This window comes from Equus asinus, chromosome 14 (assembly GCF_041296235.1).
Source record: "Equus asinus isolate D_3611 breed Donkey chromosome 14, EquAss-T2T_v2, whole genome shotgun sequence".
Classification (NCBI taxonomy): domain Eukaryota; kingdom Metazoa; phylum Chordata; class Mammalia; order Perissodactyla; family Equidae; genus Equus; species Equus asinus.
In genome coordinates, this window is record NC_091803.1 from 22,933,970 (window position 1) to 22,949,241 (window position 15,272).

A 15,272-nucleotide genomic window follows, 5' to 3' on the forward strand; every position below is an offset into this window, starting at 1 on the left:
CACAAAAATTAACTCAAAATGGATCAAAGACTTGATGGTAAGAGCCGAAACCATAAAATTCCTAGAAGAAAATATAGGCAGTATATACTCTTTGACATTGGTCTTAGAGAACCTTTTCAAATACCATGTCTACTCAGACAAGGAAAACAAAAGAAAAAATAAACAAATGCAACTCATCAAACTAAAGAGTTTCTGCAAAGCAAAGGAAACCAGGAACAAAACAAAAAGACAACCCACCAACTGGGAGAAAATATTTGCAAATCACATATGCGACAAGGGGTTAATCTCCAAAATATATAAAGACTTCACACAACTCAACAACAGTAAGAACAACTGGATCAAAAAGTGGGCAGATGATGTGAACAGACATTTTTCCAAAGAAGATATACAGATGGCCAACAGGCACATGAAAAGATGTTCAACATCACTAATCATCAGAGAAATGCAAATCAAAACTACACTGAGATATCACCTTAGACCAGTTAGCAGCAGCAAGGCAAAAAATAACAAGTGTTGGAAAGGTTGCCATGAAAAGGGAACCCTCATACACTGCTGGTAGGAATGCAAACTGGTGCAGCCACTCTAGAAAATAGTATGGAGAGTTCCCTAAATTTTATAATTGAAATACCATATGACCCCACTATCCCAATGTGTATTTATCCAAAGCACTTGAAATCAACAATTCAAAGAGACTCATGCACCCCTATGTTCACTGCAGCATTATTCATAATAGTCAAGATGTGGAAGCAACTCACCTGCCCAGTGACTGATGAATGGATAAAGAAGATGTGTATATACACACACACACACATACACAACTGGAGTACTACTCAGCCATTAAAAAAAAAAGACAAAATCATCCTATTTGCACCAACATGGTTGGACTTTGAGGCTATTACGTTAAGTGAAATAAGCAAGACAAAGACAAACACCATACGATTTTACTTATATCTGGAAGATAAACACATGGACAAAGAGAACAGATCAGTGGTCACCAGAGGGCAAGGGGGTTGGAGGGTGGGCATAAGGGGTAAAGGGGGCACATATATATGGTGACTGACAAATAAAAATGTACAAGTGAAATTTCACAATGTTATAGACTATTATGACCTCAATGAAAACATAAAAGCACTTGCTAAAAACAAAAAACACCAAACACAAATTGAGAGACCTACAAAATACCTAACCAATGTTTTTCAAAAGTGTCAAGGCCATGAAAAACAAGGAAAACTACGGAACTGGAAAAGACTAAAGAAACAACTACTAAATGTGATGTGGGATACTGGACTGGTTCCTGGAACAGAAAAAAGACAGTAACGGAAAAACTGGAAAAATCTAAATAGTCTCCAGTTTAATTAATTGCATTGTATCAATGTGTTTCCTGATTTTGACCACTGTTCTATGGTCAAGGACGATGTTAACTTTAGGGAAAGACAGGTGAAAGGTATACTGGAACTCTCTATGCTACCTTTGCAACCTGTCATATAAGAAAAGGTTTGCTTTTCTTAAAAAGCTATACGTTGGGGGTTAAGTTCATGTGCTCTGCTTCAGCGGCCCCCAGTTTCTCCAGTTTGAATCCTGGGCGCAGACACAGCACCGCTGGTCAAGCCACGCTGAGGCAGCATCCAACATGCCACAACTAGGACCCACAACTAAAAATACACAACTATGTACTGGGGGGCTTTGGGAGAAAAAGGAAAAATAAAAATCTTAAAAAAAAAAAAGAAAAGAAAAAGAAGATTGGCAACAGATGTTAGCTCAGGTGCCAATCTTTTTTTTTTAAAAAAAAAGGAGCTATACATTGATGGAAACACAGGAAAGAAGTACTAGCATTCATATCCCGAAGTATACACTGATATAATTTGCATCCAAAATACATACTCAAAAATGCAAACAACACTTTGTGCATCGGAATATTAATTACACAGCCAGCTATAACAGCAATTAAAGATTATATCTGCAAAAAATAAACCTATCTTGGTCGTGATCTTTCGTCGCTGCTTTTCAATACTAAACTTAGTATTTTAATATGTTGCTTAGCATTTTACATCCATGCTCATAAGTGAAACCGCACTGCAATTTTTGTTTTTCATGCTGTTCTTCTCTGGGTTGGTATCACGGTTACAATAGCTTCTTAAAATGAGAAGGGAAGAGTTCCCTCTTTCTTTGCTATCAGGAGAATTCCTTTTCCTTGAATGTTTGCTAGAACTTACTTAGGCCATCTAGGCCTCTTCCTTTCTGATATGAGTTGTAACTACTTATTCAATTACTGTAGTGATTAAAGGAGTATTTAGAATAACATTCTTCTTGTATTACTTTGGATAATCTAAATTTATAAGGAATTTGGCTACTTCTCTAAATTTTCACTACGTTAATTGCCTTTAATCTTTATAGCATCTATAGTTACATGAATTCTCTTTCATTTACAGTTAATATTATTTGTTCCCTCTCTCCTTTTTTGATCTTACAAATACAATCATAAATAAAACCTCTAACAATTCCAATCATATTTGAAATCTCCACACATACATATGTAATGCCTAATGACCAGTTCTTTAATTCAGCCAACTGAGAGTTTTGTTTGCTTGTTTTATAATTTGTGTATTTATTTTCTATTTATCTCCTACCAGAGCAAAAGTGCACACGGGAAAATCTGAGGGGCAGTTTAAGTTCATTTGCCTAAAAACAAACTAAACACCATATCCAGGCCAAGAAAAACCAAAAAGAAAAGGAAGCAATCAACAGAGTGAAAAGGCAACCTATAAAATGGGAAAAAATATTTGTAAACCATCTATCAGATACGGGGTTAATATCCAAAATATATAAGAAACTCGTCTAACTCAATAGCAAAACCACCAATAACTCAACTTAAAAATGAGCAAAGAACTTGAACAGACATTTCTCCAAATCAGATGTTCAAAAGATGCTCAACATCACTATCATCAGGGAAATGCAAAGCAAAACCACAGAGATATCACCTCACATCCATTACTATGACCACTATGAAAAAAACAGACAATAGGGACTGAAACAGTGGCATTGCGGTAAAGTTCACATGCTCAACTTTGGTAACCCAGGGTTTGCCAATTCAGATCCCAGGTGTGGACCTACGCACCGCTTATCAAGCTAGGCTGTGGCAGGTGTCCCAGATATAAAGTAGGGTAAGATGAACACATATGTTAGCTCAGGGCCAATCTTCCTCAGCAAAAAGAGGAGGATTGGCAGTAGATGTTAGCTCAGGGCTCATCTTCCTCAAAAAAAAGATAAAGGGGAATTACAATCACAACTAAAAGAATACAGTACATAAGGATAAATATAACCAAGGAGGTGAAGGACTTACACAATGAAAACTATAGGACATTACTAAAAGAAGTTGATAATGACGTAAAGAGACGGAAAGAGATTCCATGCAGATGGATTGGAAGAATAAACATAGTTAAAAGGTCCATACTACCCAAAGCAACCTACAGATTCAATGCAATCTCAATCAGAATCCCAATGACATTCTTCATGGAAATAGATCAAAGAATCTTAAAATTAATATGGGGCAACCAAAGACCTCGAAGTGCTAAAGCAATCGTGAGAAAAAAGAACAAAGCTGGAGAAATCAGAATCCCTGACTTCAAAATACACTACAAAGCCATAGTGATCAAAACAGCATGGTACTGGTACAAAGACAGACAAACAGATCAATGGAACAGAACCAAAAGCCCAGAAACAAAACCACACATCCATGGACAGCTAATCTTCCACAAAGGTGCCAAGAAGACACAATGGAAAAAAGATAGTCTCTTCAATAAATGGTGTTGGGAAAAGTGGACAGCCATATGCAAAAAGAATGAATGTAGACCATTATCTCATGCCACATACAAAAATAAAAACTCAAAATGGATTAAAGACTTAAAGATAAGTCCTGAAACCATAAAACTCCTGGAAGACAATAAAGGTAATACACTCTTTATCCTTGAACTTAAAAGGATCTTTTTGAATGCCATGTTTTCTCAGACAAGGGAAACAAAAGAAAAAATAAACAAATGGGACTTCATCAGACTAGAGAGCTTCTGCAAGGCAAAAGAAACTAGGATCAAAACAAAGAGACAACCCACCAATTGCTAGAACATATTTGCAAATGATATATCAGACAAGGGGTTAATCTCCATAATATATAAGGAACTCACACAACTGAACAATAAAAAAAAACAAACAGCCCAATCAAAAAATGGGCAGAGGAGATGAACAGACAGTTTTCCAAAGAAGATACACAGATGGCCAATAAACACATGAAAAGATGTTCAACATCACTAATCATCAGGGAAATGACATCAAAACTACACTAAGATACCACCTTATGCCTGTTAAAATGGATATAATTACTAAGACTAAAAATAACAAATGTTGGAGAGGGGGTATGGAGAAAAGGGAACCCTCATACACTGCTGGTGGGAATGCAAACTGGTGCAGCCATTATGGAAAACAGTATGAAGATTCCTCAAAAAATTAAAAATAGAACTACCATATGACCCAGCTATCCCACTACTGGGTATCTATTCAAAGAGCTTGAAGTTGGCAATTCCAAAAGTCCCATGCACCCCAATGTTCATTGCAGCATTATTTACAATAGTCAAGACATGGAAGTGCCCATCAACAGATGACTGGACAAAGAAGATGTGGTATATATACAATGGAATAGTACTCAGCCATAAAAAAAGAAGAAAATCGTACCATTTGCAACAACATGGATGGACCTTGAGGAAATTATTTTAAGTGAAATAAGCCAGATAGAGAAGGACAATCTTTGTATGACTGCACTCATACGAGGAATTTAAAAATGTAGACAAAGAAAACAGATTAGTGGCTACCAAGGGAAAGGTGGGGTGGGGAGTGGGCACAAAGGGTGAAGGGTGCACCTACAACACGACTGACAAACAATAATGTACAACTGAAATTTCACAAAATTGTAACCTATCATTAACTCAATAAAAATTTTTTAAAAAATGTGCTCTATATATACACAACGAAATATTATACAGCCTCGAAAAAGAAGGAAATCCTGCCATACATGACAACACGAATTAATCTGGGGCACATTATACTAAATGAAATAAGCAAGACACAGAAGGACAAATACTGCATGATGCCATTTATATGAGGTATATGAAATAGTCAAACACATAAAAGCAGAGAGCACATTGGTCACTGCCAGGGTCTAGAGGAGGGGGAAACGGGGAGTTGCTATTCAAAAGGTATAAAGCTTCAGTTATGCAAGATTATCAAGTTCTAGAGATATCTGCTGTATAACATTATAATTAACAACATGTATTATACACTGAAAGTTTTGTTATGAGGGTAGATCTCATGTTAAGTGTTCTTACCACAATAATAATAATAAAACATTGCTTTGGAGTTACATCATGATTACATCATGACCTTACTAAACATAGGGAATGAGGACATTTTTGAGGCAGGTACACACCTTAGTAACTACGTTAAAAACAAAAGGCTCTTTAAATATATTTCTAGGGCTGGCCCGGTGGCGCAGTGGTTAAATGCGCACCTTCCGCTTCAGCGGCCCAGGGTTTGCCAGTTCGGATCCTGGGTGCAGACCTATGCAATGCTTGTCAAGCCATGCTGCGGCAGGCATCCCACATAAAATAGAGGAAGATGGGCACCGATGTAAGCTCAGGGCCAGTCTTCCTCAGCACAAAGAGGACGACTGGCAGCAGATGTTAGCTCAGGGATAATCTTCCTCAAAAAAAAAAAAAATACATATATACACACACATATTTTCCTCTCCTGATTTCCAAATAATGATTTAATTTAGTAGATTAAAAGTCAAGTTCTAAATCTTATGTACTTTGATGTGAAAAGATCTCAGAAAAAAAAAAGTCACAAACAAGCAAAAAGGAAATGTAAGAATAAGTTCTAAGGTGGTGACTGGAGTTGGAAGCATCAGTAAAAACTCATAGATTTGAGGTTTTGTACTCTTACATACATAGACCAAGATACATATATACATACACACACGTCCTACTTTTATCCACTGAGAGGGCCTAGAAGTACTAACACTCCAACTGAAATGAACACATCATGCATCCAAATTTTGGATTCTAAATACCATTCTTTAGTAAAAGGAACTAGGGTTCCTTAAAGAAGTGATTGATTCCAGGGCTACGCAGGAAAAACACAAGATGATCCTGGACCCTCTCCAGCGTTAGAAAATACAGAAGTGTTTTAAAAAGAAACAAACAAAAGATACAGAAGCCAACCCAAAAGAGTTTCCAATGGCTAAAGCCGGAAAAATATGAGCAATAAAATGAATAGTAATAGTACTGGATTATAACCAAAGGAATAAAGATCCTTGAGCCCAAATTAATATAAATAATTTAATAAATAAATAGAGGGAGAAGTAACTCTTCCTTAGAAAGGAATTTCAATTTTTAAATGCAAAACAAAAAGAAAGAAAAAACAGCCATGAGAATACCAAAGTAATAACTGATGCAGGTAAGATAAACTGATGAATGAAAAATTTAGTGGGCAAAAGATTAAGGAGAAACAGTATATTTGCATATCCACAAAGTATCTATCCCCTAAAATATTTATTAATTACAAAATACTATTATTATTTTTAGTTTTTATTTTATTATTTATTTTTACACCATAAAAAAATATTTTTATGATGTAACTTTACACTTGAAAACCTGGAAGACACTACTTTAATCAATTAATGAAGGTTAACATCACCAGTAATAAGACATACTGATATCATGTACTCCCTAATATGACATGCTGAGGTCACATCACTTCTATGGTACTCTTTCCAAAATCCATAACTTCACTCTAACCATGAGAAAACAACAGACAAAACCAAACTGAGGGGCATTCTACAAAATATCTGACTAGTACTCTTCAAAAGTGTTGAAGTCATAAAAGACAAAGAAAGACTAAAGAACCGTGGCAAACCGGAGAAAACTAAAGAGACATGACACCTACATGCGATGTGGGATCCTGAAATGGATCTTAAAAGAAAAAGGACATTAGTGGAAAAATCGATGAAACTCAAATAGTTTCCAGTTTAATTAATGGAACTGCATCAATGTTAATTTCTTGGTTTTGATAACTGTTCCATGGTTAAGTAAGGTCCTACATTAGAGAAAGCTGGATGAAGGATACACAGGAACTCTACTATCTTTGTAACTCTTCTGTAAATCTAAAATTATTTCAAAACAAAAAGTTTAAGTCTATAAGATTTTAATGCTAGAGCAAGAGTCTTCTATTAAGAAAGAATTAAAACAGGATTATAAAACAGTGGAGAATAACTTCAACCATGTTAAATTAAAAAAAAGGAAAGATTTAGAAAAAAAAGAAAGCAAATACTTGAAAGCATTAACAACAACTTGTCTGGATGCTAGAATTATAAATAGCTGTTTTTCTTTATACTTTTTGGTATTTTCCAAAATTTTCTACACTAGGCATGGATTACTTTTATGATCAATGAAATAAAAAAATATTTTTTAAGAAAGAATTATAGCTCTTGCACCAATATGAAAGATAAATTAAGGGATGACATAGGTTGGAAAGTATCAAATCACTTCAGTTGTTAAAGGGTGAAATAATGAGAATCTAAATCACAATCAATAGAATTAGGTATGCAAAAGGATATAGTAAGTTAGAGAAAGAAGATTTTCAGTCTAAGCCACTGGATAGCTAATGGTACCATTACCAAAATAAGAAGAGGTTAACAGAGAGCACGATAGACTTCATTGTAGACAAACTGAGCTTGAAGTGCCTGTGGATCATTTGAGAGAATATATCCAACAGGCAACTGCAAAACCGAGGATGAAAACTCAGAAGGGAGACTGGGGCTAGAAATAAAGAACTTCAAGGTGTCAAATTACAAGTATTCAATGATGACATGGAGATGGCTTACTACTCCTACCATCAAAATGTAGAGTAATAAAAGAAAGCTAAGGACAGAATCAGAGAGAATTCATCAGGCAAAGAATGAGCCAAGGAAGAGCTAAGAGGGGAAATTAAAAAGAAACTGCCAAAGGGATGGGGAAAAAACTACAAGAGATTGGTATATCTGAATCCAATAGAAGTCCTTCTTTTCTAGCATGCTTTGCCAGAGTCCAATTAAGATGAGAATTAAGTCACCTCTATTAGATTTGATAGTAAAGAAATCACTAGTGATCACAAGAAAATGAGCTTCAATGGAGACATGAGTCAGCCTGTAGAGAACTGAGGAGGTGAAAGAGAAAAATGGATTAGCAGCAAGCATGATAGATTTCTGCAATTTAGGCATTTTCTCAATTTATTAAAAGATTCAATTCTACATATGATGGACTGTAGCCAGCTTAAATATAATACTCAGGGCTTGTATTTCCAGCAAGAAAACCTGAAAAGCCTCCTACAACATGACATCCAAACTGATAACTTACCATACAAGTAGTCTTGGCTAGAAAAAAGATAAAGAAAAAAGTGTAGAAAAGCAAGGTAAACAGAAGGCACAAAATAACAGAATAAAAATAAATATTTATCACTTTATCAATATTTATCCATATCAACAATCACTATAGATAAGACCAACTAAACTCATCACTTAAAAGATGGATTGTCCAAATGGATTTTTAAAAATCCAGCAATTCCAGACACAGGTGAAAACATCTGTCTTTAAAAGACTTATACACTAATATTCATGGCTGTTTTACCCAGTCAAAGCATGGAAACAACTCAAATATTCAACTAGAGGGGAAGAGATATACAAACTGTGGAATAAACCATAAAACTGACTACTCTTCAGCAATAAAAATTGCTGATATACATAAGAACATGGATAAATCTCAAAAATATTTTACTGAGCAAAAGAAACCAGACACAAAAATACGTACTGAATGATTCTATTTTTATGCAGGTCTACAGAAAAAGCAAACTAATAAATATTGTCAGAAAGAAAATCAATTTGCCTGGGGCTGGGGCGAGTCTAGAGAAACTGACTGGGAGTGCGGCACAAGGGAACATCTGGGGGTAATGAAAATGTTCATCATCTTGATCATGGTCATCCTCACACAGGTGTACGTATTTACCAAAGACTCAGGGAATTCTACATTTTCAATAGATGTATTTCATTGTATTATAAATAAAATTTCAATAAAGTTGATTTTAAAAACCTGGTCCAGCCAAACACTTGTTTATAAGCAACTCGCCTAAAATATAAAGACACATAAAGGTTGAAGTCACATAAAGGAAGGAAAAAGAAAGACTTGGCAAGTATTAGTAACCAAAAAGAATCTAGTATAGTTATATCAATATCAGAAAACATAAACTTTAAGGTAAAAAGCATTATTATGGATAAAGAGGACTACTCAGCAATGATGAAACAAATAATCAGTACCACGGTTTTTACTGCTGTTTTATTACCCAACAATTAAGAAGTATACTCTTTTCATGAGTATATGATAGATTTTTTTTTTTCTGCTGGGAAAGATTCGCCTTGAGCTAACATCTCTTGCTAATCTTCCTCTCTCTCTCTCTTTTTCTTCTTTCCCCTCTCCAAAGCCCCAATGCATATGTGTATACTCTAGCTCTAAGTCCTTCTGGCTCTATGTGAGCTGCCACCACAGCATGGCAGCTAACAGACGAGTGGTGTGGTTTCACACTGGGAACCGAAACCAGGCCGCTGAAGCAGTGAGAGTGCTGAACTTTAACCACTAGGCCATCAAGACTGGTTCTATGATGGACTTTTAAAACCTGACCATATACTAGGTATATAGCACTTCTCAATAAATTTTAAATAGTTTGTATTAGAAACTATGTAACTGTAACAATAATACAATTCAGTTGAAATTTAATAACAAAAATATAATTCTAAGAACCTAATTTATGTCTAGTTTTTAAAATATTTCTTTGACCCACGAGTTACAAAGTCATAAGGGAAATTAGAAAATATCTACAATTGAATAATAATCAAAATCTATGGACTGTAGCTGAAGATGTACATAGAGGGAAATTTATAATTAAAGATTCACAGAAGACTGAATATTAATGGGCTAATGGGCTAATTTAAGTTAGAAAAAGAACAGGGGGAATAAACAGTAGTAAATTATTGAACAAGAAAACAAAGATATTATGGAGAGGATTCACAAAGCTAAAATCTAGATCTTCAAAGACTTAAAAAATTGGCAAATTTTTGGGGCTGGCCCTGTGGCCGAGTGGTTAAGTTCACGCGCTCCACTGCAGGTGGCCCAGTGTTTCGTTGGTTCGAATCCTGGGCACAGACACGGCACTGCTCATCAAGCCACGCTGAGGCAGCGTCCCACATGCCACAACTAGAAGGACCCACAACAAAGAATATACAACTATGTACTGGGGGGCTTTGGGGAGAAAAAGGAAAAAATAAAATCTTTAAAAGAAAAAAATTGGCAAATTTTTGATAAAACTGGTCAAGAAAAAACAACCAAATGCACAAATATAGCATTAGGAATGGAAAAGGAGATAATTACAGAAACAGCAGAGCTTTAGGTAAAAATGAGTACAGCGTTGGGCAGAAATTGATTATTACAGATCATTACATATTTGGTCACCACAGCCATTCATTTTCACTTACCGCCAACAGAATACACATTTATTTGCACATGCCAAGCTCGGGGTAGTTTCCATGCAACGATGGCTTTCGATGCCATAGAATGTATGTTTATAGCAACCTCCTCTCCCTCGGAGCATCGACTGTGCAAGTAAAAAAAAAAAAAATGATAATTTGAATAAAATCCTCAAAGCAAGGAAACAAAACACCAAGGCATCATTTTTTAAGAAGAAACCGTGCATTTCATAACCATAAATACCCCTACTGGTATCTGCAGGATGCAAAAAATTAATTTTACAGCATTACAGTGTTTTGATGGTGCATTGGGTTTTGATGGCGCTTTTGGCTTTCTAAAACCCAATAAAATAAACCTATGATTCATTAACTCTGAAAGCTCTATAGGGAGGACCACTGATGCTTTCATTTTCAAATCCATCCAACTGCCTCAAATAATATTAGTACAATAATATATAACGCCAAGGGATAGATAAGACAGGCTCCCAGAAAAGGGGGGCAACACACAGGTGAAAGAGTATCTCTGCTTTGAATAAGGGAGGGTGCCTAAGGGAATGAATCCTGGAGCATATTCTATGTCAACTGAATGGTAGATTTGAACATACTGAGACTGCTAAGGGGACAAGCAGCATGTATGTAAGAAACAGATTATCCCAAAAAAGAACACCATTTATTATGTGAGTGGTAAAACCATGGTAACTGTAGTATGAATGGATAATTGAAGAAACATTGAGGATCAACTTAGAGTTGGAATCACAAAATAATATCAAGCTTTTTGAGGTATCATCAGAAAGATCCATCCAGAAGCTCTGTGTAAGATAAGGCTGATTTCAGTAAAAGTAAAACCTGTGAGGAGGTTATGCAAGAAAAGTCATGGTGACTTGGCTTATAATACTAGTGGAATAAAGGGAAAGGGTACCAAAGAAATACAATCACTAGCATTCCTGATTAGAGGGGCAAAACAGAGAAAGTCATCCAAGATAACTAAGATTTTGAGCTTATGTGACAGAACTTTGATGGAATTAAAAACAGGAACAACAAACAAGGAGATACAGATGGTTAGGCTTTACACATATGTACCAGTGTACTAATATTATAATGCTGTGCACAACAAAAGAAAACTACATCAAATCTACCAGCCTGACTACTACGTCAGTTGATCACAAAATCTTTTATTTTTTTGTCCTGATAAAAGGGGTTTCCCTGTCCATTTCACTTAGTATTTGCATTATGGGAAAAAAAGGAGTAAAGGAAAAATATTGTTCATGATAACTGTGCCTACAAACTCTTTTCCAAGTTCCCAAGAAACTATCCAAGAAAGGCCAACAAAACATTCAGATCTTGCAAATAGCACTGAAAACTAAAAATAAAAGTCTACCAAATGACAAAGTCACAGAGTAATTATCACTAAATATCATGCCAATAGAGAAACAAAGTTGAAGACCTGCACATTTCATTCATTATTTACTGAGAAGTTAATAGACCTCAAGCACGCTCTGTGTTGAATGTACAATGATGAACAAGACAGAGCCCCTACCCATGATCTGGTCTGAGGAATTGGTGAGTTAAGCAGGCAAAATGTGCACTACTACTACGATAGAGTGATTGGATCAATCAAGATTCTTTTGCAAGCAAGAAAAACTGACTTTAGCTAAACAGAAACTATCTCATAGCTCAAAGAATCCTTAGAAAGGCAGGAATGAAGGAAGGCTGGCAGTAGGACTACCACTCAATGCCCCAGAAACCATCTACTACAGACACCACCATTCTCCTGGATACCATAACCCACACACTCCTGAAAAGCAGATACTGCTGCCATCGTCACAAAAAATGAGTTCTCCGTGTCCCAGCCTCTTTCCATCACTCACTCCACACTCAAAGCCTCAGGCTGAACAGAATGACTATCCTAGATGATATTTTTATAACTGGGTTGCCAGAGCATGGTAAAGGAAGCAGTATCTGTCCTCCTTAGCTTCTGTAGCAGGCAGTGGGCCCTCGAGCCAAACAAAGCCCATTTAACAGAGAATTCCCCAACCACGAAAAGGCTAAGATGCTGCGCAAGCAGAGAAGACAAATATCCATCATGGTGTTACTGAAGCCCATGATATAGAGGACCAATCCAGCCAGCCTTGCAGGACCAGTGAGAACTTCCCAGAGGTATGATGTCCAAAGTGAATACGGAAGGGCTCAAAAGCTAAAAGGACAAAGACATATGAGAGAAGGGATGACACGTTTTTCCTTAAAAAACTGAGTTTTTTCCCCTAAAGTTTTACACTTTAAAGTTCGTGATCTATTTTGAGTTAATTTTTATATAAAGTGTGAAGTTTAAGACAAGTTTTTTGTGTGTTTGTGTGTACTTTTGGTGTGTGTGGTTTGGTGGTGGTGGTGGTGTTTTTGGGGTTTTTTACCTGTGGATATCTAATTGCCCTAGCACCATTTGTTGGAAAGGTTATCCTCCTCCAATGAACTGCTTTGGCACCTCTGTAAAAAATCAGTTAAACACATTTGTGGATTCACTTCCAGAATCTCTATTCTATTCTATTGATCTATGTGTCCACCCTTCCACCAATACCACTGTCTTGATTACTGTGGCAATACAGTAAGATACAATATCAGGGTATATGATTCTCCCATTTTATTATTATTCTCAACATTGTTTAAGCTGTTTTAGGAACTGTGACTTTCTTTATAAATATTAGAATAAGCTTGTCTATTTCTACAAAAACCTTACTGGGATTTTAATAGAAATTGCATTAAACCTACAGATCAATTTGGGGAAAACTACTATTTTACTATATTGAGTCTTCCAATCATAAACATTTATTTAGATTTGTTTCAATGTATTTGGATTTTCATTGATTTCCCAACTGACATCTTTCCTCATTTCCAATGTAAGCATTTATTGTTGTAAATTTCCCTCTGAGCACTAATTGAGCAACATCCCACATACGTTTTATTTTTATCATTCAGTTGCAAGTATTTTTTCATTTCCTTTGAGACCTCCTCTTTGACCTATGGCTTTTTTGGGAATGTGTTGTTTAATTTCCACATATTTAGAGATTTTCCTTTTGTTTCTATTATTGATTTCTAGTTTGATTCCATTATGGCCAGAGAACACACTCTGTATGATTTCAATTGTTGTAAATCTGCTGAAGTTTGTTCTATGGCCTAGGACAATGCTCTATCTTGGTGCATGTTCCATAAGCACTCAAAAAAAATATGTATTCTGCTGTTGCTGGGTGGTGTTCTTTATATGGCAATTAGATCCTATTGATTAACTGTGTTGTTCAGATTTTCTATATCCTTGTGATTTTCCGTCTAGTAGTTCTAGTTCCAGCAGTGGCTGAGGGGGTTTCAAAGTCCCCAACTATAACTGTGGGTTAGGTTTTTTTTTTTAAATTTCTCTATTCAACCACATCAGTTTTTGCTTGATTTATTTTGAGCCTCTGATATTTGGTGAATATTCATTTAGTATGGATAGATAATTTTATCACTATGAAGTGTCGTTCTCTGTCTCTAGCAATTTTCTTTGCTTGTTCTATTTAATCTGGTATTAATATAGACAATCCTGCTTTTTGGATACTTTTGGCAAGATACACATTTTTCTATCATTTTACTCAACCTACTTATGTCAATGGATTTGAAGTGAGTTTCTTGTAAACATCATATATTTGGGTCATTTTTTTAATCTACCCTCCCAATCTCTAACATTTGATTGGCATATTTAGAATATTTACATTTGAAGTAATTACTGATATGTTTTCCCTTGAGTCTGCTCTTTTATTATTTGTTTCCTGCTTGTTTCCTCGGGTTCTCATTCCTGTTACTCTTTTCTTGATTTCCTGCAGGTTAAACATTTTTAGGATTCCGCCTTAATTTACCTTGTTTTTGAGCGTCTCTTTGTATAGTTTTTGTAGTGGCTGTTCTGGGTATTACAATATACATACATGACTTATCACAGTCTACTAATATCAACATTTTACCACTTCAAGCGAAGTGTGAAAACATCACTTCCATTCAGGTCCCTTTAACCTTCTTTCTTTTAAATTAAATATCATTTTCTTAAGTATGACATGGTGCTACAATTTTTGTTTCAATCACCAAATACAATTTCTAAAACTCACGAGGAAAATGATCATCTATTGTATGTACCCAAATTTCTGCTCTTTACATCATTCCTTCTTCCTTCCTGGTGCACCAAGAATCTTTGTTTCATCATTTCATTAGGTTTGAACAACTTCCTTTAGCTGATCTTTAAGGGCAGATCTGCTAGCAACAAATTCTTTTAGTTTTCTTTCATCTGATAATATCTTTATTTGATCGTCATTCTTCAAGGATAGTTTTACTGGATATAGAATTCACGGTTGATAGCTATTTTCTTTCAACACTTGAAAAATGTGACACTTCCCCCTGGCCTCCATGATTTCAGATGAAAAATCTGATGTCAAACTGATGTCAATATACTGTTTATCTCCAGCATCTTTCAAGATTTTTTTTTTAGTTTTCAGATCATTAATTTTAAGGTGTCTTGGTGTGGATTACTTTGGTTTTATCCTATTGTGGGTTCTCACTCTCTGTTGTTCAGATTGGGTAAATTCTATTGACCTGTCCTGTTCACAGATCATTCTATTGATCTAGTAAAGTCACTCATTCTATCCTCTGTCATCCCCACTCTACT

General features: G+C 35.6%; 1 protein-coding gene across 11 annotated transcripts in view; it reads right to left on the bottom strand.

Moving 5' to 3' along the window:
- LOC106831846 (S-adenosyl-L-methionine-dependent tRNA 4-demethylwyosine synthase TYW1) overlaps positions 1-15,272 on the bottom strand; it is a 213,488-nt gene that overhangs the window by 127,092 nt on the left and 71,124 nt on the right. For all 11 annotated transcript variants that reach the window (XR_011494170.1, XM_014842270.3, XM_044746296.2 and 8 more), the window contains exon 10: positions 10,604-10,722. Coding sequence is in view for 10 of the 11 variants with exons in the window: in XM_014842270.3 (XP_014697756.3) it covers positions 10,604-10,722 (119 nt within the window). In the remaining variant the exon portion in view is untranslated. The remainder of the gene's footprint in view (positions 1-10,603; positions 10,723-15,272) is intronic.